At 38.0% G+C, this 20444-nt stretch overlaps 1 protein-coding gene across 3 annotated transcripts in view; it reads left to right on the top strand.

Moving 5' to 3' along the window:
* Nucleotides 1-15708, top strand: part of DMC1 (DNA meiotic recombinase 1) — a 34842-nt gene extending 19134 nt beyond the window's left edge. For 2 of the 3 annotated variants that reach the window (XM_005681073.2, XM_018049118.1), the window contains 5 exons: nt 271-344; nt 470-584; nt 934-994; nt 8527-8643; nt 15422-15540. In XM_005681073.2, the coding sequence (XP_005681130.1) occupies nt 271-344; nt 470-584; nt 934-994; nt 8527-8643; nt 15422-15491 (437 nt within the window). In that variant the 3' untranslated portion in view covers nt 15492-15540. Of the gene's footprint in view, nt 1-270; nt 345-469; nt 585-933; nt 995-8526; nt 8644-15421 lie in introns of all 3 variants that reach the window. The other variant, XM_005681072.1, reaches the window with a different exon arrangement.

The raw sequence follows: 20444 nt of genomic DNA, 5'->3' as shown, positions 1-20444 counted from the left end.
AGATTTTATTATCTAAGTCCTTAGACATTGAAATGCTCTCAAATTATTTCTTATTCTTTGTCTTTGAAATGGAGAGTAACATTCTTTTGGATAAGGTATCATTTGGTATGTATGCTACCATATTTAATAAAGTAATAATTAAGAAATCCTAAAAAAAAAAAAAAAGAAATCCTTCAGGGGTTCTCTTTTGCTGAGTTCCAAGGACATACATGATCTTAGTCTCCGCTTCTTCTAGCTTTTATAACATTTTCCCACTGCATTTCCCATCAGGTGAACATCAGATGGAGCTACTTGATTATGTAGCAGCGAAGTTCCATGAAGAAGCTGGCATCTTTAAGCTACTGGTACAAGCTTTTAAATACTGTTCAATCTGCAGCTATTTAGCATATTATCTTTCTTCTGTTGATTTTAGTTCAAATTAACTTCCATTTCCAAATGCATTATTTATTTTTACATTAATTTTGCACAGATCATTGATTCAATAATGGCACTTTTCCGAGTGGATTTCAGTGGTCGTGGGGAGTTGGCTGAACGGCAGCAAAAACTGGCCCAGATGTTGTCACGACTCCAAAAAATCTCAGAAGGTAGATGTTTAAAATAAACGGTGATATTAGAATAGCATCTGTGACTATTTGCTGAATAAGCTTTGCAGAGAAGCTCAGAATAATGTCAGGAGACAATCTGTTTTTTAAAAGATAAAATTTCCTTCATGGGGATACAACACTTTTTTAAAACCAGAAATACTGATTCTAAAACAATAAGGTACCTAAATAATATAACAATAACTTTGTGTTAACAGTGAAAAAACAGGAATGTAATCTTGTTTATCAAAGAAATTCATGGCACAGTGTTTCTAAACTCTGAAATCTAAGCAATAAACTTTTAATATTTATATTGCCATTCTTAGTTTCTTAATTTTATTTCTTGATGCAGAATATAATGTAGCTGTGTTTGTGACCAATCAAATGACTGCTGACCCAGGAGCAACTATGACGTAAGCCCCAATATTCTGCTTTTGTATTTCACAAAAGTTAATATCAGAAGCGTTAAAGTGGGAAAAAAAGGGTTTAGAGTGTAGAATAGGAAATAATTCCAAAATTATCAGTCTTGATATGGGCACAAATCTGTCACAAATCATGTTTTACACAGTGCATATTACTTCATAATTGCGAATATCACTTATTTGTTATCCAGATCTATTTGTCTCTAGTTCTTTGTAAAACAAAGCAATATTTTAACTATTTTCAGATATATTTGGGGTTCTTTTTTGTCTAAGATTAAAAGGATATTGGAGAACAATAAAAAAAATCTTGGAAATTAGAACTTATATACAAGATACATGAATGGTTTCTTACAGGGGGGGAGGTGACATTTATTATGTGCAGGAAGTGATGTGGAGACTTCTCTCACCAAAAATACATGAATGGTTTTTGTTGCACCGATAAGCTATTAGCCTGAAAACAGAAAAGCAGGCTCTCTACAGGATATACATGGGGTATATTTGTAAGAGGTCCTAGGAGAGAAGTCTCCTATTTGAGGAAACAGAATTTCAGTCCATGCTAGTCCATGTTAGAAATATTCATTTTTTGTTGACGTATTGTGCACATAACTTACATATTGATGCCTCTTCTTGAAAGATGGCAGTGAATAGAAAGATAAGGAGAGTGAAAGTAGTCTAGTGAAACAGAGAATTCTAAGAAAGGTTAGTTGCCACCATCAAAAATTTTGAGCAGTATGTATCTGGATAAGAAATCCAAATAACCCTGAATCTATGTATTGCCTTTTTTAAAGATCTTTTCAGTGGCTTTTTATTTATAATAATTTTTAGCCAGAGAAAAGTTGCAAGACTAGCACAATAAATACACAAGTAATATCATTTCCCTAGGTTCATCAGTTGTTAACATATGTGTTTTTGTGTGTGCATGTGTATGTAAAATCTCTCTATATATTGCATACGTACACAGGCTTATATATGTATGTATATGTTCTGTGAAACCTTTGAGAGTTTTTTTCTCTGAATTATTGAGAATTATTTGCAGACATCATGACACCTCACTTCTTAAATTTCAGCGTATCTCTTCTAAGAAGAAGAACATTCCTGTACATAACTACAACATTATTAGCACAGTCAGGGTGCTAATTTAATACTGGTGTACTAGTTGTCTAATATACAGTTATATTCAAGTGTCTCCAGTTGTTCCAATAATAGCCTTTGTAGTTTGAAGGAACATGCATTCCATGTACTTGTCATGTCTCTTTAGTTTCCATTAATCAGAACAGCTCCTCAACCTTTGTCTTTTGTGACATTGATGTTTTTGTCGCTCCATGCGGCACACAGGGTCATCAAGTCCATGCTGCCTGCATTGGGAGCATGTGACGTTTTTGAAGAGCACAGGCCATTTGTTTTTCAGAATGTCTCTCAATGTGGAGTTTATTTTTTTCTCATTATTTAAAACGTTAAACATATTTGGCAGGAAAACTATATAAGTGATGTTATACATCACTTTTCCATATATCATATCAAGAGGCGTCACTCTTTCAGTTTGTCCCATTATTACTGATGTTAAGTTTGATCATGTGATTAAGATGGTGTTCACCAGATTTCTCCATTGTAAAAAACCTTTTCCCCTTGGTAATTAATAAGTAATTTCTGGGGTGATACTTTGAGACGTATGTAAGTATCATGTTTTGCACCCATTGATTTTAGCATCTATTGGAGATTCTTTTGTTTTTAATTATTTATTGATTTATTGGCTGCACTGGCTCTTAGTTGAGGCACACAGGATCTTCCATCTTCACTGGGCGTGTGAGCTCTTAGTTGCAACATATGGTATCTGGTTCCTCAATCAGAGATCAAACCCAGGCTCCCTGAGTTAAGAGCACAGAGTCCTAGCCACTGGACCACCAGAGAAGTCCCTATTGGAGATTCTGTTTAAATCAGTTATTACTGTGATGGCTGCAGTACACAGTTCTGTTACTTTAAAACTGAGTCAGTATGTCGTTTGTTAGCAGATAAATCAATCATTGATATATATATAAGAAGATATTTGATATAATATTGTAAATTCTGAAAATTGTTCTGAAATGAATGTATCTCTCTTTAGGCATTTTCTGAACTCATCCTAAGATTATTGCTGCATCTTCTTCAGTTTGATATAGCTCTCACTTTTCAGTACCATTTTTATTTTCTACTTAATTACAAGAGATTCCAATGTGAAAAGTTTTAACTACATGAAAGGTTTTAAGCACATGGTTTTTTTTTGGTTTGGTCATTCCTTTTGGCCTCACCTTGAGGCATGTGGGGTCTTGGCGCCCTAACAAGGGACTGAACCTGAGCCCCCTGCAGTGGATGTGTGGAGTCCTAACCACTGGACCGCCAGGAAAGTCCAAGCATGTTAAAATGACTGGGGAGAGAGAAATTATTTATTCATTCAATATATATTTATTGAAAATATACTATGTAACAAGATTCTGGGAATTTACTAGTGAACAAACGAGACTATCTGCCTTGCCTCCATTAGGGAAAAACAAAATACATGATGTCCATTTAATTTAAATTTTTAAGTCTTGATATGTCATGCAAAGTCTGTAGTCCTTGAATGGTTAGGGCAATCTCTGTTTTATGTGGTGTCTTTTATACACAGGACATGAAGTACTTCACAAAAAGAATAATTTTAAGCTGAAGAGAAATGGAAGATTTTTAAGGCTCACTTTAAAAAGAGAAAATGACTCATTGGCTCAGAGGGAGGAAGTGGGTTGCATTCAAATAAAACAGTACAAGTTAAAGAGCAATGTTCTTTCTTCAGGTGTTGGGAGGGAACACTGAAGAGGCCAAAACTGTCGATCTAGAGTTAGAAGGCAAAAGAAGTCTGTGGAAATTAGGTCAGATAGGATTCTTTTTCTTACATTTGTAAAAAGTTTCAGAGAATCAAATCATTTTGAATTGACTCCAGTAAGAGAAAAATAAAGAGGTGATAGAAAGAAGATAATTGAAGAGTCAGCGGAGGAGATTTGTAATGAAGGAAGCTAGGTAAAGAGCCAAAGAAAGTAACAAAGGCTCGTATTTTTGCTTGGTGAATCTGTTTTGAAATAGCATCTCCTCCACCTAGCCGGGTTATACAGAAACAAGTTTCACTGTAATTAGTATATTCTAAAATGCATTAATATTATGACAATATAAATTAAATGCATGTGCTGTAAAGCACATAAATTGCCACAACTAAATTAAAAAAGAAATTTTAAACTAAAGAATTCCAAATGCTATTAGAATACTTTCCATAAAGAAAATATCTTTGTTTCTCAGTATTAAGGAACTCCAAGCTGCAGCTCTCCTGGAGCCTGTCAGAGAAATATCACTATAATTGGTATGAGTCGCCAAGTACACTGACAATAATTGAGGCTTATATCCCATGCATTATACTCGATGGCACATTGTATTAAAAAGGAACAAAATTACAGAGGCGAGGAGCTGCCATATGATACAGCAGAGCAGTAATTCCTAGATAAGGCTCACAAATACAGATTTTAGGACTAGAATGATCCAGTTGATAAAGGCCTGGAAATAGTCAAAGTATCAGCCTGTGAAACTCCATACCACAGCAAATAATCAGATAAGCAACAAATAAGACCTTGATGTCCCCCTACTTCATTTGTGTATTTGTTTCCCTAAAACAAAAAGTCATCTTAGAATGTTTTTAGTCCTGTAAATGTGCAGTTTACTCTTTAAGGATGTCACTTACTGATTCTACATCATTAGTATAAATTATTGAGGGCAGGAGGAGAAGGGGATGACAGAGGATGAGATAGTTGGATGGCATCACTGACTCAATGGACATGGGTTTGGGTGGACTCCGGGAGTTGGTGATGGACAGAGAAGCCTGGTGTGCTGCGGTTCATGGGGTCACAAGGAGTCAGACACGACTGAGGGACTGAACTGAACTGAAGAGGCAATATGGTAGAGAAAAAACATTGAGCCAAGATCACTAGCATGCTGACCTTGTGGAACATTTAAATTATTTGAAATTAAGAGTGTTTATATTTCTTGGTTGCTTACCATGTGCCAAATGCTTTCACTTATCATCTCATGTAATTCTCATATCACCCCTTCAAAGCTCGCCTACTGTGCTGTGCTTAGTCCCTCAGTCATGTCCAACTCTTTGCGACCCCGTGGACTGTGGCCCACCAGGCTCCTCTGTCCCACGGGGGTTCTCCAGGCAAGAATACTGGAGTGGGTTGCCATACCCTCCCCCAGGGGATCTTTCCAACCCAGGGATCAAACCCAGGTCTCCCGCACTGCAGATGGAATCTTTACTGTCTGAGCCACCAGGGAAGCCCAAGAATACTGGAGTGGATAGCCTATCCCTTCTCCAAGGGATCTTCCCGACCCAGGAATTGAATCGGGGTCTCCTGCATTATAGGTAGATTCTTTACCAGCTGAGCTACCAAGGAAGCCCTAGCTCACCTCCTAGACTTCCCTTCTCTATGAAGCCAGTCTCAAAATATTGCCACATTTCTCCCCATCTCACCACCCAAAACCCAGAATTCTGTCTTCAAAATTTTTTAAAATGTGTAGATTTTTCTGCATAGTTTGAGAGGAAATAGTAGGTGGGATTATTTAACAAAACTTCTTACACATACTGTATTTTTTGAAGCCATCTTTTTTTTTTTTGTCAAAATTCCACTCTTTTGGCAGTACTCTTCTCTCTTTATCTTCCTCTAATCTCAAAACATCCTCCTCACTTTTGGACATGTTCACTCAGTCTCTAAATGGACTCCTTCTAAAAAATTCCATCTTTAAGCTTGCCCCTTAGCAAGTCAAAAGTACCAGGAGTACCAGTTTTCTCCCATGTTTGCCCTTGCCTGGACCCCTCAAGGTCTCCACTCCAGCCAGTATTTGAGGTAGACACTGTTGTTATTCCTAATTTATAGAGGAAACCAAGGCTTAGAGTGCCTGCTTGATCAATCACACAGTTAAAAAGCAGGAGCCAGAATTTAAACCTAGGTATCCCCTGGTGGCTCAGAGGTTAAAGCATCTGCCTGCAATGTGGGAGACCTGGGTTTGATCCCTGGGTCGGGAAGATCCCCTGGAGAAGGAAATGACAACCCACTCCAGGATTCTTGCCTGGAGAATCCCATGGACGGAGGAGTTTGGTGGGCTACAGCCCATGGGGTCGCAAAGAGTCGGACACGACTGAGTGACTTCGCTATTCACTATGTAACTGCAACGCTGATGCTCTTTTAGCCTCACTGTGCTGTTTTTCCTATTTCATCCCAGAAAAATACCACCTGCCCTACCATCACCATAATCTTATGCTCCCTGCACCCTGATTTGAAGTTGAAAGATCAGGAGATTCTTTGTCTTGGCGTCAACGATATAACATGCTGTATCCTGTTCAACCAGAGCAGGATAAATGAAACAATTTTTCTTGGCCTCTCTATTCCTAATATCTACGCCTGTCTCTTCCTTCTTCTCATCATAGTCCCCCATCCCCTGAGAAAGGGAGAAAAGAAGAAAAGATAATATAGAAGAAGGGGAAATAAGAGAACAGGCTAAAGGAAGGATGTGGGTGGCTTTCTGAAGCTGTTTTCACTTGGTCAGAAATAGAAGTAAATTAAAGCCCTCTAAATGAATGTGGAATGGTATTATACCTTCTTGCACTTTACCTCAAGACATGTTTGTAATTGCTAGAACACCCAAGAAGTTCAAATAGGCTTGAAGAAAAATTTCTTGATTTACATGTCACTGAAAGAGTGACTCTTTTAACGGAATCATTTAGTTAAATAATAATAGTCTCCATTTATTGGATGTCTTTTGTGTGCCGAGATTACTGGAAGGGCAAAGCTAATGCTTTGTAAATGATCTGGCGCTGTTCCTGGCATGTAGTAGGCTCCTCATGAGTTGTATGAAATACGTCTTGAATCTTCACAACCGCCCTGAAAAGTAAGAGGCTTTTTTGGTTCCCATTTTACAGTTAAAGAAACAGATTCATAAAGGTAAATAATTAGCCCAAGGTAACATAGATAGTGAGTCAGGATTAGGAAAGCAGATAATAATTTCAGTTACTGGGTTACTGCCTTATCTAAACTATTTCATTTTATTCTTACAAGTACTGTACCAGTTATGTACAGTTATTATTCTCCATTTAAAATCAAGAAACAGACATTGAGAATGAATAACAAGTTTCCTGAGGTCATATGGCTGGCTGGTAAGCCAAAATTTGAACTCAGGTCTAACTCTAAATCTCTTATGCCACATAGAACATTAAAGCTGTATATGCCAGGGGAGAGGTTAGCATGCTGTCATTTGATAGGCTTTGGAAGGATGTGTCCATCACCCTGTTGAGTTGACCAGAGTTCAGCGCCCTTACTCTTACAGAGGATTGATTTGGTCATCCACTGAGAACAAATCCATTTCTTAGGGGCAGGCTCACATTAATCAAATTTATGAGACTCAGTGAAAGATCAGAGGGCCAGTTTACTGATAAAGAAAAATGTAACTTCATTTGAGGTTCTTATGACCAGGGTATTCTCTCTTTGTGGGCAGACCTACAGACCTTGGGTTCTGTAGGCAGAATCCAAATTTTAATCCAAAATTATTTACTAAATATGGAATCTCAGCAAAGGGAAATAATTAGATGAGCTAAAAGAGTGTCTGCCACAGAGTAAGGACTCAATAAATCTTGGTTGTTACTATTATTGTTAATGCCTGTCCACACTAGAGCAGGAAGGAGCTATGAATCTCCTAAACTTACATGAAAATTTTCGTATATGTACATTTGTGCATTTTTCTGGGGAAGAGTTTATATCTTTTATTAAATTATTAAAGTGTTGGTAACTTACAAGAAAAGTCAAGAGGCATAAATTCCCCATGAAATTCTACACAGAATCCTGAACACTTTGATGGAACAAATAAAATTTGAATTGGTTTGATATTCTCTAGAGCTAAAGCTATTTACTGTGCTGTGTTGTACTTTGTTTTAAATAAGTATAACCTCTTACATTATGAGTTACTTTTAGGACATTTTCTCCCCATGTTATCTTTCTATTTTGTTTCTTAGCACTTTTGCAGATTGTATCATTTATTTCCCATTTTGTTCATTCAAAATCATCTCTCTTTGGAAATGAGTGTTCATCCCCTAGTGAGTATATCTATCTCTCAAGAGTGTCAGTATTTGTAATAATCTTGTAATCATAATTTATTTTGGAATCCATATGATCATAGTAAGAGCTTATCTTTCCTGTATCCTATTTTAGAATAAACTTTAGACATCAGCAATAAATATATTTCTGAGACTCTTCTCAAATTCAGAACCGTACAACATTGAAGGTTTCCAGTGTACAGTTAGTGAGCAAGAAAGAGGTTCTCAATCTGCTCTCGTTTACATCAGAGCATCATGCAGAAGGGTTGGGTATTTCTTATTTCTTATTTATCCCTTGCCATTCTCCATAGAAAAGTTGCCTTGTAATCGCAGGTATTTTTGTATATAGTTCATATGCTGAAACCTGAAAAGTGTTCTGTTAATTCAGTTTTCAGGCAGACCCAAAAAAACCCATTGGGGGACACATTCTGGCACATGCTTCAACAACAAGAATAAGCTTGCGAAAAGGAAGAGGAGAGCTGAGAATTGCCAAGATTTATGACAGGTAAATATTTTTTTATTCTTAATTAGATTATTGTGCATATGATGTTATATAGAATTACTTCTCCAGAGAGGCTATAATTATTCCAAGGGCAGACCCTACATGCTTGAATTTCCTTCTCAAAAAGTATTAAATTCATTGGGGAGTCCCTAATATGTACTAGGTTCTAGGGATTCGGGGATTTTGTTGACAAATAGACTTGGTCCCTGACCTTCCAAATCTTAGTAAAGCTGCTGCTGCTGCTGCTGCTAAGTCGCTTCAGTCGTGTCCGACTCAGTGCGACCCTGTAGACGGCAGCCCACCAGGCTCCACTGTCCCTGGGATTCTCCAGGCAAGAACACTGGAGTGGGTTGCCATTTCCTTCTCCAATGCATGAAAGTGAAAAGTGAAAGTGAAGTCACTGAGTCGTGTCCAACTCTCAGCGACCCCATGGACTGCAACCTACCAGGCTCCTCCGTCCATGAGATTTTCCAGGCAAGGGTACTGGAGTGGGGTGCCATTGCCTTCTCCACAGTAAAGCTAGGTAATGAAATAATTGATTTCCACTTTAAGTGAGGTAAATGCAGGAAATGTACAGCATGTTATAGGGATGTTCTTCTTTCTGCTAGTTTTCTTTTCAGGTTTCAATTTAAACAGCACTTCCTCAAGGAACATTTCCCTGACCCTTACAGTCTAGGCTAATACTCTATATTACACCTTATATTCTTTCACAGTACTTATTTAATTAATAGTTATAAACTTAGATTTTACCAATAGTAAACCTAAAGTGATTTGAATTGAGGAGTCATTGCTCACTCCTTCCTGAGCATTGCTGCTGACCCTTCTCTGTGGACCTCCCCCATTTTTGCCCATCTGTTTTGTTATCTCTGAAGGACTGGCAGGGGAGTAGACCTTTACCCTTCCTACAACTGTTCCTCAGTAGACATACCTTGACTGGGTCTGGAAAGGCTGAGGTGGAAGGAGCAGCCCTTAGTTCTGAGCGCTTGTTTCAGCCCTGAGGCTGGTGGGCATGGGGGGTGCTGTTGGAGCTGGGCTTCAACACCTAGGATGCTGTCGCCCAGCTGGTTGGGTTGCTGGGCTTCAGGACTCCAGCTCCAGCTCTTGCCCCTCTCTGACCTGAGAGAGCTCCTTGAGCCCCTGAAGCGAATAAACGGAGAGAATAAGAAAACAATCTTTAGAGTGAGAAAGCTAATATTTCGGCCACTTAGAGATGAACTGCAAAACAAGAGCCTGGCATGGGGCTGGGACTAAAGATTTTATGGAATTTTTCAAGATTTGCAAGTATGTAGCATGGAAGGAGACTGGTGCTTTTGTTGTTAAAAAAGCAATAACCTGTCATGTTCTATAATGTTTGCATAGTACATCTTAACCCTCTCCTGTCTCTTGCTGCAAAGATGGTGCTGGAATATTCTGGACAATCATGTCACCTTCAGCTTCTCCTATGGAGACTGAAGCCATTGGGGTTTTCTGTCCAAATTCAAAAGGAGTCATACATGAGTATGTATGTATATACATATGGGTTGATGTACATATATTTTTGTTGTTGTTCAGTTGCTAAATCATGTACCAGTCTTTGTGACCACATGGACTGTAGCACCCCAGGCTTCTCTGTCTTCCACTGTCTCCTGGAGTTTGCTCAAATTCATGTCCATTGAGTCATATTCATGTCCATTGCTATCTAACCATCTCATCCTCTGCTGCTGCCTTGTCCTTTTGTCTTCAGTCTTTCCTAGTATCAGGGTCTTTTCCAATGAGTCAGCTCTTCACATGTATGTACATATGTACGTGCATGTATTTTATATATATATATATATCATGGGCTTCCCTGATAACTCAATTGGAAAAGAATCCGCCTGTAATGCAGGAGACCTTGTTCGATTCCTGGGTCGGGTAGATCTGCTGGAGAAGGGAGAGGCTACCTACTCCAGTATTCTCGGGCTTCCCTGGTGGCTCAGCTGGTAAAGAATCCACCTGCAATGTGGGAGACCTGGGTTCGATCCCTGGGTTGGGAAGATCCCTTGGAGAAGGGAAAGGCTACCCACTCCAGTATTCTGGCCTGGAGAATTCCATGGACTGTATAGTCCATGGGGTCCCAAAGAATTGGACACGACTGAGTAACTTTTACTTTCATGTATATAATATATAAACACATGCAAATATATGAATAAACTTTGACAAGGTAATTGATGTGCATGGTAAAAAAATCAATAAAATCAAACAGTACAAGAAAACAGTTAACAAACTTAGTGGGTTTTTACAGAGAAACGTATTACACTTCAGCTGTTCTCCATTCTGGGGATGGAGCAGTGAACCAAACAAAAAGACAAGACTCTGCCTTCATGAAGCTTACATTCCATTGGTGATGATTTATGTATATCATCCCCACTAGACAGTAAATACCCTGAGGACAGAGACACTATTCTCTTGCTTACCACTGTATTCTTAGTGCCTCAGACATAACAGAGGCACAATATTTGTGACTGACTGATTAGCCAGTCTTGGGCAACAAGGTAAAGATTTGTAGTAACTCTTAACCCTAGGGAGGAAAAAATCAGCCAAAAGAAATCACATGAGCTCTTAATCTGGTTTTAGCTATGAATCATAGTACTTATTATGTATTGTAATTAAAAATATTAAATATTAAATAATCAGTTCCCCTAACTATCTGGGTGGTTTTTTGCTCTTTGGCTGTACTGTGTCTTCATGGCTGCACACGGGCTTTCTCTAGTTGCAGCAGGCAGGGGCTACTCTTATGGTGCTCTGGCTTCTCATTATGGTGGCTTCTCTTGTAGCGGAGCACAGCCTCTAGGGCGCTCGGGCTTCAGGAGTTGCGGCCCATGGGCCCTAGAGCATGGGCTCAGAAGTTGTGGTGCACAGGCTTAGTTGCTCTGTGGCATGAATATCCCCAGACCAGGGATTGAACTCTGTCCCCTGTATTGGCAGGTGGATTTTTATCCACTGCACCACCAGGGAAGTCCCTCTATCTGGTTTTTTTTTAGACCACTTCACGTTTCATCACTGGTCCTCATAGAGTATGATACATATGCAAGTGCTATGTTTTGTGGAGCTTCAGCAATCTTTAGAAATTTGTTACAAATGAACTTTGTTGAATTAAGTAGAGAGTAAGATTGTTTCATCTTTTTTACTAAAATTTCTTGGTTTATATCTGGGACAGATTGCTGTGCTTAGAACTTTCCCAACTATCTTTCACCCTGAATTGTAATCAGCCAATTACATGTACATCTCCCTCACTACAATAACTGGGTCTGGTTTACTAATGTCCCAAGCACTTAGCATGGTACTTGGCATCTAGTAAGAGCTCAGTAACTAACTCCGTCTACATGTTCAATCATTTGTATATTTAATCAAGTCTTGTAAACTTTTAGGAACAAATAACCCCTACAGTTTTTACGGTCCTAAGAGAACACTAGGGTTCTGCAGATTCAACAAAGGATAATTAAAATTATCATAGAAGTTCATTATGTCAAATATCCATAAATTTGAATAAAAATAGCAAAACAGATCAGAACTTAAAATGTCAGAATAGTTTTCTGTGCAGCTTGTACTTCCTTCTTTATGATTTCTAAAGATATCTCACAAAGAATTCTCCTTGACTTTAGAAAAAACATTTTAATAGAGAAGATCATGAAGCTAAAAACAATAGCAATGCTAGCTAACACTTACTGAGTGGGTTCTATGTGCTAGGCCTCGTGCCAAATGGAGATTATTATCTCCATTTACACATGAGGAAGGGCTTCCCTGGTAGCTCAGTGGTAAAGAACCCACCTGCCGATGCAGGAGACACAGGTTTGATCCCTGGATTGGGAAGGTCCCCTGGAGAAGGAAATGGCAACCCACTCCCAATATTCTTGTCTGTGAAATCCCATGGACAGAGAAGCCTGGCTAGCTACAGTCCATGGGTTCCCAAAAGAGTTGGACACAGGGACTAAACAATAACACATGAGAAAACCAATGTCCCAGGTAGTTAGGTTACCATTGTCCCTCTAGAGTCTATTTTAAGCATAGACGCCAGAATGATCCTTTATAACACCAAGTCACGTCATATCTATCCTCTGTTTAAAACCCTCCAATAGCTCCTCATCTTGAGTCAGAATAAAAACCCATCTCCACACTGCTTTACAGAGCACTACATGAATGGCCCTATTCTTAATTCATGCTAGAAATGGAATACCCCCATTTCTGCCTCACAGGCCTCTATGAAGTCCTTTATAATCTATGAAACCTTTCCTGAGTAACCTAGCCTGCATAACTTCTTCTTTCCTTAGAGTTCTATAACATATACTGACTTTAAGGAACTTAGCTTACTTTGCATATTTGTTATATCATAGTTCACCTTTTAGGCTTCTTGAGAGTAATGCACGCATCCATTCTAAGTCACTTCAGTCATGTCCAACTCTTTGCGACCCCATGGACTGTAGCCTGCCAGGCTCCTCTGTCCTTGGGATTCTCCAGGCAGGAATACTAAGTGGATTACCATTTCCTTCTCCATCTTGAGAGTAAAGGCTGTCTCAATTTTATAAATTCTGTGGGGTCTAGTACTTGCTAAAGTCTGATTTTCAAAGAGTTAAAAAAATTAAAAACATTACTTTCTGTAAATCAACGTGGGATGGACATGTGTTAGAGATTTTCTTCATCTCAATTAACGAAGAAACCACTGATTTAAAGGATAATTTGAGGAACAGAGATTTATGTAGTTGGTCAATTCAATGAAGAAATAAATTCGCTAATAGATTCAAAACTGGTTAATATCCTACCAGGCAATAAGTTATAACATTTGAAGTTGTCGTATCAACTGGAGAGAAACCTATTGTTTTTCTACACAGTGAAATTCATTTCCATTGTTATAGACTGGCATCATAAGAATAATTTGCACTGCTATAGGTTTTCTACAAATCCTACTCCTATAGAGTTGTAAAATAAATTAAAATGTAAAATTTTAAAGAGCATGTAGTGGGGGGTAAAAAAAAATAAAGAGCTTGTAATCATGACTCGTACAAATATAAAATGTCAAAGATCATATTTAACTCAGTAAGTAATGCAGGAACCAGTAAGATTTTATAACCTGATCAAAGGAAAAATCAAATTAACACACAGATGCAGTCATATAAGTAATGCTGAAATGAATTCTAAATTGATAAAAATGGGTCAGTATCCACAGGACAGTAATCAGTTGCATTCCTCTTCACATAATTTACATTTCTATGGACAAGAATAATTTGTATTACTCATAGTTTTCTGCAGCTCATGGAGTTGTAAAATAGCTCAAAGACAACGAAAACCATGGAACCCTCAGATTTGTATAACCTGGAAGGATGTGTTAGGCAACCTATTTTTCCACTGAAGGTACTCAGTAATCTTTTAGTTCATTTCAAAGTCTTTGACGGTTTTTCCCTACATTAGTCGTGGAAAGATGCACACTATTTATTTTATTATTTTTTAAAAATTGTATTGAAGTATAAGTGATTTCCAGTGTTACATTCATTTCTGCTGTAAAAGTGATTCTGATATACATATATATGTATTCTTTTTCATATTCATTTCCATCACAGGATATTGAATATAGTTCCCTGTGCTATGAGGAAGAACTTTGTTGTTTATCCATTTTAGATAAAATAGTTTGCGTCTGTTAATACCAAACTCTCAATCATTCCCTTCGCCACCCTGCCTTGGCAGCCACAAGTCTGTTCTATCTGTGGGTCTGTTTTGTTTCATATGTTTGTTCATTTGTGTCTTATTTTAGTTTCCACATATAAGTGATATGGTATTTGTCTTTCTCTTTTTGATTTACTTTGCTTAGTATGATAGTCTCTAAATCCACCCATGTTGCTGCAAATGGCATTATTTTTTTATGGGAGTAATATTCCATTGTGTGTGTATATATATATATATATATACGACATAAACATATATATACACACACATATATACATTCATTGGTCAATAGACATTGGGTTGTTTCCATGTCTAGACTATTGTAAATAATGCTGCTATGAACATATAGGTGCATGTCTCTTTCTGAATTATCGTATTGTCTGGATATATGCCCGGGATTGGGATTACAGGATCATATGGCAACTCTATTTTTAGTTTTTCAATGAACCTCCAAAAAACAAAGGAACCTCCATACTGTTTTCCATAGTGGCTATACCAATTTACATTCCCACCAACAATGTAGGAGGGTACCCTTTTCTCCAAATCTCCTCCAGCATTTTTTATTTGTAGACTTTTTAATGATGGACATTTCGACCACTGCGAGGTGGTACCTCAATGTAGTTTTGATTTGCATTTCTTTGATAATTAGCGATGATGAGCATCTTTTCATGTGCCTATTGGCCATCTATATGTCTTCTTTGGAGAAATGTCTGTTTAGGTCTCCTGCCCATTTTTCAGTTGGGTTTTTTTTTTGTTATTGAGCTGTATGAGGTACATACCATTTAGAATCAGTAAACCCCTAAAGGTCTTCTGCACAATGCCTGATAGTGCACTGTAAGAATACCCAGTTATCCTTGTTGCCTACTTCCAAGTTTAGGGTAATTTTCCTGACATCCAGAACCTTAGAAGTTATTATATAGAAGTTATTCTATAAATGTTTATGACAGTTGATAATACTTGTAGATAAATTCTGCAATCCACATTTAGCTGTACCAACTCACATGTCTCAGGAGACTCAGACTAATAGGAATATGATGCCTATGACATGAATACAGTATTTATAGCAATAGAGCTTTTTATAAACTTCTGTTCCCTTGTATTCTGTTAGCCCTGAGATGCCTGAAAATGAAGCCACCTTCGCAATAACTGCTGGAGGAATTGGGGATGCCAAGGAGTAGGTGGCGAATTGATGCAGATTGCTTCTTAGTGCTTATTAGGAGCTGAAGAAATGGAAAAGCAGTCTTAAATTTCAGATCTTGAAGTAAGAGTTTGGTTTTTTTTCGTGTGTTACTAATGGAAAGTCAGCAAAAGAGATTTAACTCATATTTATTTTTAAAAGTCTCTGATTTATAATAGCTATACATTATATGTCAATTCAGGAATATAAATATGTATATGAATGAATAAACATTTTGAGAATTAGTTAGGGAGGGATTACCTCACTTTAGCTTTCCAAAGTGAGCCACTAAGCAGATGGAAAGTCTAAGAGCTCAGAAATGTCCCCTTCTCCTGCAACTTCCCCATGAACACAGAAGTGAATAAACTTACAAAGGAGGGAGGAGTGTTTACAGGACACACACAAAAAAGCTTTTTTATTTATGATATCAAACTGTACATTCACATTTTCAGCAACAGAAATGAAACATTAAATTAAGCTAAATTTTTAAATCATTTGACTTTTAGACAAATTGAAATTATTTTTTTTAATGTACTTCTGATTGGGAAGATAAAAGCAAAGGAAATTAAGATCTTTACAATTTTAGGTGGTCAATATAGTGTGACTTTTATATTTTAAGTTTTGGGTAGAGAATTCAAAATCTTTTTAAAAATACTAAGGGTTAATTGAAATGTAAAATTTTTGTATACTAATTTTATAAATGTGTAAAAATATTGTTTTTTCTAAGTGTTAAAAATAAAATCTGGTTTTCAAAATGTATGTATAATAAAAATTAATAAATTAAAACAGTAATAATATTTACACTGACAGTCTTTATAGGTCTCAAAAAGGTTTAATTTCTTACGTTGCATCCACTTGTATGAGAATTCAAGTGGTAAAAGTACCATTTCTTACAAAAGGTATTTGATTATCCATTAAATCATTCACTCACCAAGTGAGTGTTAAGTCTAAACAATCTACAAAAGAAGTATGGTTCCTGCCCTCAAAAGAATGTATATACTAGTTGAAAGAAACTCCTAATGTTTATGAAAGAATGAGAGAGCAAATGATTAAAAAATACTTTGGATTCTGTGATTCCAGAAGTGGGGGAGGAACAGTTAAGCTGTGGGATAGCATATGCAGATGTATAAAAGCTAGGATTTAGGAACAGAGACCAACTTGGCAAGCAGAAATTGTTTATAGTGTGAAGTAATGGCAAATAAGAACTTTTAAATTTTACTATTGTTTTTAAATCTCAGAAGCTGCTCCCCTGAATAAGCAGAAGTTAAAGTCATTTTATATTTTTGCAAAGTCACTTTTTAGCCTTTTTTTAGTGTGCAAATATAAATGCACACTTTTTTCCTGAGGAGGGGAAGGTTTTACTACTTGATAAAAACTGAGCATTTCCAAGAGATTCCTTGGTACGCCAATTCTTGGAGAGGGAATGGACTAATCTGTTTAGGAGCCTAGAGCTTTCTTAGTAGGACAGGAAATACAGCTCTTAAGATTTGAAATTCAGGAAAATGTTCTAGGTTAAGCTGTGTACGCCCAGAAAAGAATTTACCCATTGGTATAGAGGTGGAAACACAAGGACTACGGTTCTGTGGGAAAGGCTGGTTTCAATGTGGCACATGGCTAAGGCTGGAAACCTCTCTGGATCGAGCCACTCTTATATGTCCTGCTTTAGAGAACAGTAGCTAAGCATGTGAATGTGCACTAAACAGAAAAAGCCTATAACCTTGGGGCCCAACTTTGGGAAAGCACAGCAGATTGTGCAGTGCTCACTGAACTTTTCTAGGCCAGGTTCTATTTGCCACCATTGACCAAAGTATTAAGTCTTTCCAGTCTTCCTCCTCCATCTGACTATAGAAAACACTTTGGCTTCTTATTCCAAGGGGCAAAAAAGAGATGCTGTTGGTCAGGACTATTTTGATTGCAAGCCACAGAAACTCAAACTAGCAAATGCAAGACATGAATTCATTGGCTCAAGAGACTGAAAAGTCCAGAAGTAGAGGTGATGACCTTAGCCATCCACGGCTGGAGCCAAGATGTCTGACAGAATCATCAGGACATTTCTCTCTGCCTTTGTCTCCTGCTCTGCTCATTTGCATGGTGCTATTGTTCTTTCTTAGGCTCTCCCCACATAGTAAGTAGCCAAAATGCTGCTTGTAGCTCTAGACTTACATCCCACTAGAAAAGGCATGCCTTTTTCCTCCATAGATTATTCATTCTGTGGAAACAAGCAAAAACCACCAAATGAGAACAGAGGCTATTTATTCAGAGTTGCTACAGCCAGAGTCCGTGACCTTAATTTGCTTTTGGTAGAGAAGCAAAGGCAGGCAGAAGAATGGGAAGGCTTTATAGAGGAAAGAAGGAAAGGCTTCAGGTATGCTCTGATTGGAGGCTGTTGGCATGGAGAGTTGGAAGATTAATTTGATAGAGATGTGGAAAATAGATAAGGGAAATAATACTGGCATCAGGGAGCTAATTTAGGAACCAGTTACGATAAATCAATTGTTAGGTAATAAAGAATGGGCCTGGGGTGGTAGCAATGAAATGGATAGACAGTTCAAAAAGGTAGTTAAGATTTAGTGTGAGACTGCATATAAAGAGAGGAAGAGAAGGCAGAGTCACAGGTGACTTGACAAATTTCTTTAAACTGTGAGAGGAGATTATGTTTGTATCATGAATACAAATGAAGAAGTGTCAAATAAAGACTAAGGACTTTACCTGGGAGGGTAGGTTTCTATTAGTTTGCTAAGGCTGCCATAATAAAGCACCACAAACTTAGATGGCTTAAACAACAGAAATTATTGTTTTTGAACTTTTTATTTTGTATTGCAGTATAGCTGATTAACAATGCTGTGATGGTTTCAGGTGAAGAGCGAAGGGACTCAGCCATACATATACACGTATCCATTCTCCCCCAAACCTCTCTGCCATCCAGGCTGCCACATAACATTGAGCAGAGTTCCATGTGCTATACAATAGGGCCTTGTTAGTTATGTTTGAAATACAGCAATGTGTGCATGACCATCCCAAACTCCCTAACTGTCCCTTCCCCCCAGCAACCATAAGTCTAAACAACAGAAATTATTGTCTCACAGTTCTAGAGGCTAGAAGGCCAAGGTCAAGATTGGTTCCTTCTCAGGGCTGTGAGGAGAATCTGTTCCATGCCTCTCCCCTAGCTTCTGGTAATTTTCAGTATTCTTTGGCTTGTAGAAGAATCAAACTGATTTCTCTCTTCATCGTCACATGGTTTTTTCCCTGTGTGCCTGTCTTTTTGTCCAAATTTCCTCTTTTTATAAGTATACCAGTCATAATGGATTAGAGGCCCACCCTACTCCAGTAAGACCTCAGCTTAACTAATTACATCTACAGTGACCCTATTTCTAAATAAGGTCACAAACTGATGAATTGGGGTTAGGACTTCAACATATGAATTTTAAGGTGGACACAACGAAGTACTGTAAGAATCAGACACAGTTAATGGTCAAACACCAGGATGCGCTAGATACAACCTGAACTCAATACCTGCTAGACAGAAACATGGAAGGCAAGATCTGGGGAAACCTAGTGTATATTTAGAAGATGAAGAGTTTGAAATAAAGAACACAGGAAAACAAGGACAGAAAGCTAGGAGATCAGAATAGGGTGGTCAAGCCAAAAATAGGGAATACGGTACACCAGCCTCAGAAAAGGGATATCTTTCATGGAGAGGAGAGAGATCAGAACCTTAGACACCAAGTTTCAGCCAGTTGTCTCCTTCACCTGACTCAGGCTTGTTGGATATGGTGAATGTTTATCACTGTTTGGTTGCACAACTTTCCTTTATCCATCATAATAACACTCTGGTTTTCTTTTAGTCACCTCTTCCCAATTCATGTAGTCTATCCTGAGACATTGGATACTGAGCAACAGTCACAAGGATGAGAGCATGGATTAGAGGTCACTAATACATGCAGTGACAGAAAGGGCAGGAAGGCTGGCAGCAGTGGCATTGACCTGAACAAGCTGTTCCTGCTACTAGACTGCAGGCTTCTGACTCCTAAACTGCACAGTTATTTAGACTCCTGTCCTTTCCTATGGTAGTTCTCCAGCATCCTGACAATTCAATGACTCCTAATGTCCCTCTGATAAATTTATCTTTGCTTCACTAGTCAGAGTTGGATTCTATCACTTGCAGTCTGGAACTCCAACCAAGGTGACAGCCAAATGCTGCTTCAGGGGACTGGAAAAAAAGAAAGCCAGGAAGGGCTTACTTAACACTCAGGTGGATGATTCCTCATTATTCCTATACTCTTCTATACCAGTCTTCAATATTTTAAAAGGGAAGTTGTTGAAAAGACTATTAGAATTTTACTTGACTGAACCCAAAATAACAGTATCTTAAACAAAATCAAGGTTTATTTTTCTCTCGTAGACAGAAATCTGAAGCCAGGCAAGTCCAGAACGATTACAGTGGCTCTACTTTGTAATCAGGACTCCAGGCTTTCTGCTTCCATCCTGCTCTTGGCTTCCATTTTCAGCGTCAGCTCATAGCCTAAGATGATACTGGAACTATGGTCAGAGAGATCAAGTTGGGGAAATAAAAATCAAAGGTAAAAGGGCCAAAAAGGGTCCTTTCCAGCTGAGTCAGCTCCTATGAAGCCCTCTCCCAACAAAACACTTTTGCTTACATCTCATTGGCCTGAACTCAGTCATATGGCTCTATCAATGTACAAAGACGTGAGAAATACTGTCTTTTGTTGTAAGCAGCAGTATCCCCAGCTGAGAATCGTAGTTCTATAATTAAGGAGGAAAGAAAATGGCAATTGGTAAGCAACTACCAGTTTCTACCACAAAATCTTCTTTTACTTTCTTAGCAATGACAAATTTCTCAAATTTCTATTACTGTATACAAGGCAGAGCACTTCAGGAGTTTTATACTTGTACGAGTAAAGCTGGTTGAGGAGTATATCAGTTAGAATGCTCT

The sequence above is a fragment of the Capra hircus genome, chromosome 5 (assembly GCF_001704415.2).
Source record: "Capra hircus breed San Clemente chromosome 5, ASM170441v1, whole genome shotgun sequence".
NCBI classification, from domain to species: Eukaryota; Metazoa; Chordata; class Mammalia; order Artiodactyla; family Bovidae; genus Capra; species Capra hircus.
This window is presented reverse-complemented; position numbering and strand designations above follow the sequence as displayed.